This window comes from Primulina huaijiensis, unplaced genomic scaffold (genome assembly GCF_012295235.1).
Source record: "Primulina huaijiensis isolate GDHJ02 unplaced genomic scaffold, ASM1229523v2 scaffold203494, whole genome shotgun sequence".
NCBI lineage: Eukaryota > Viridiplantae > Streptophyta > Magnoliopsida > Lamiales > Gesneriaceae > Primulina > Primulina huaijiensis.
This window is the reverse complement of record NW_027353267.1, coordinates 1-785: the sequence shown is the minus strand read 5'-3', so window position 1 is coordinate 785 and position 785 is coordinate 1. Positions and strand designations below refer to the sequence as shown.

General features: G+C 30.4%; 1 protein-coding gene across 1 annotated transcript; it reads right to left on the bottom strand.

The window, feature by feature from the left end:
- Positions 1-20: 20 nt before the first annotated feature.
- Positions 21-778, bottom strand: LOC140966258 (uncharacterized). The gene is made up of 4 exons (XM_073426591.1): positions 611-778; positions 347-519; positions 181-258; positions 21-88 (listed from the first exon to the last, which is right to left on the bottom strand). Exons 1-4 carry the CDS (start codon positions 753-755, stop codon positions 68-70), a joined length of 417 nt encoding a protein of 138 aa, XP_073282692.1. The 5' UTR covers positions 756-778; the 3' UTR covers positions 21-67.
- Positions 779-785: the final 7 nt, after the last annotated feature.

Here is a 785-nt window from a genome sequence, read left to right as displayed (position 1 = left end):
AACTTTAAGTTAAAAACAGAACACTTACTGAGAAAACATCAAGCATAAATCTTAAGAAATTACCTTTTTATTTATCTTGATCATGTCCCTAAACAATATAAAGTTTATATAGAAAGTGACAAAATTAAATTGGGGAAAAACTAAAAAAATGTAATGAAAAAACTGGCAAAAATTTCTTACTTGTGATGATTGAGAATTCCCATATGGATACGGTAATACATTCATCTGTCCACTTAAATATAAGTTTGTATTTCCTTCCTGCATGATAACAAACTTATAATTAAATATAAGATGTAATACATATTTTGTTGTTTTTGACATAGTACATTTTATACAAGTCACTTACCATTGCAAATTGAGATGGAACTTGAGGATACGCAAATGTATATTGTGATGGGACACGAGGATATGCAAAAGGATATTGCATTGGAACTTGAGGATATGTAAATGGATATTGCGATGGTGTGATATTTTGTTGTTCTTGTGAACTTTGCCCTTTTAATTTGGATTCTTTTGTACCTACCAAGCACGATAAAATTAAAAATATGTGAAATATATAACAATTACCTGAACTTTCAGTTTTTTAGCTTTAGAATGAATGAAAACTTACTTGAACTTTCAGTTTTTCGCTTTCCTTTTCCCTTTTTTCTCTTAGTATCCCAGTGTCGTGTAATATTTGTATTTGTTACTCCTTTGGCTTTAGCAGTAAGTGGATCACGTACGCGTGTTTCATCTATGTGACCATCATTTGTCATAGCATCACAAGGTGTATCATCATCTACACT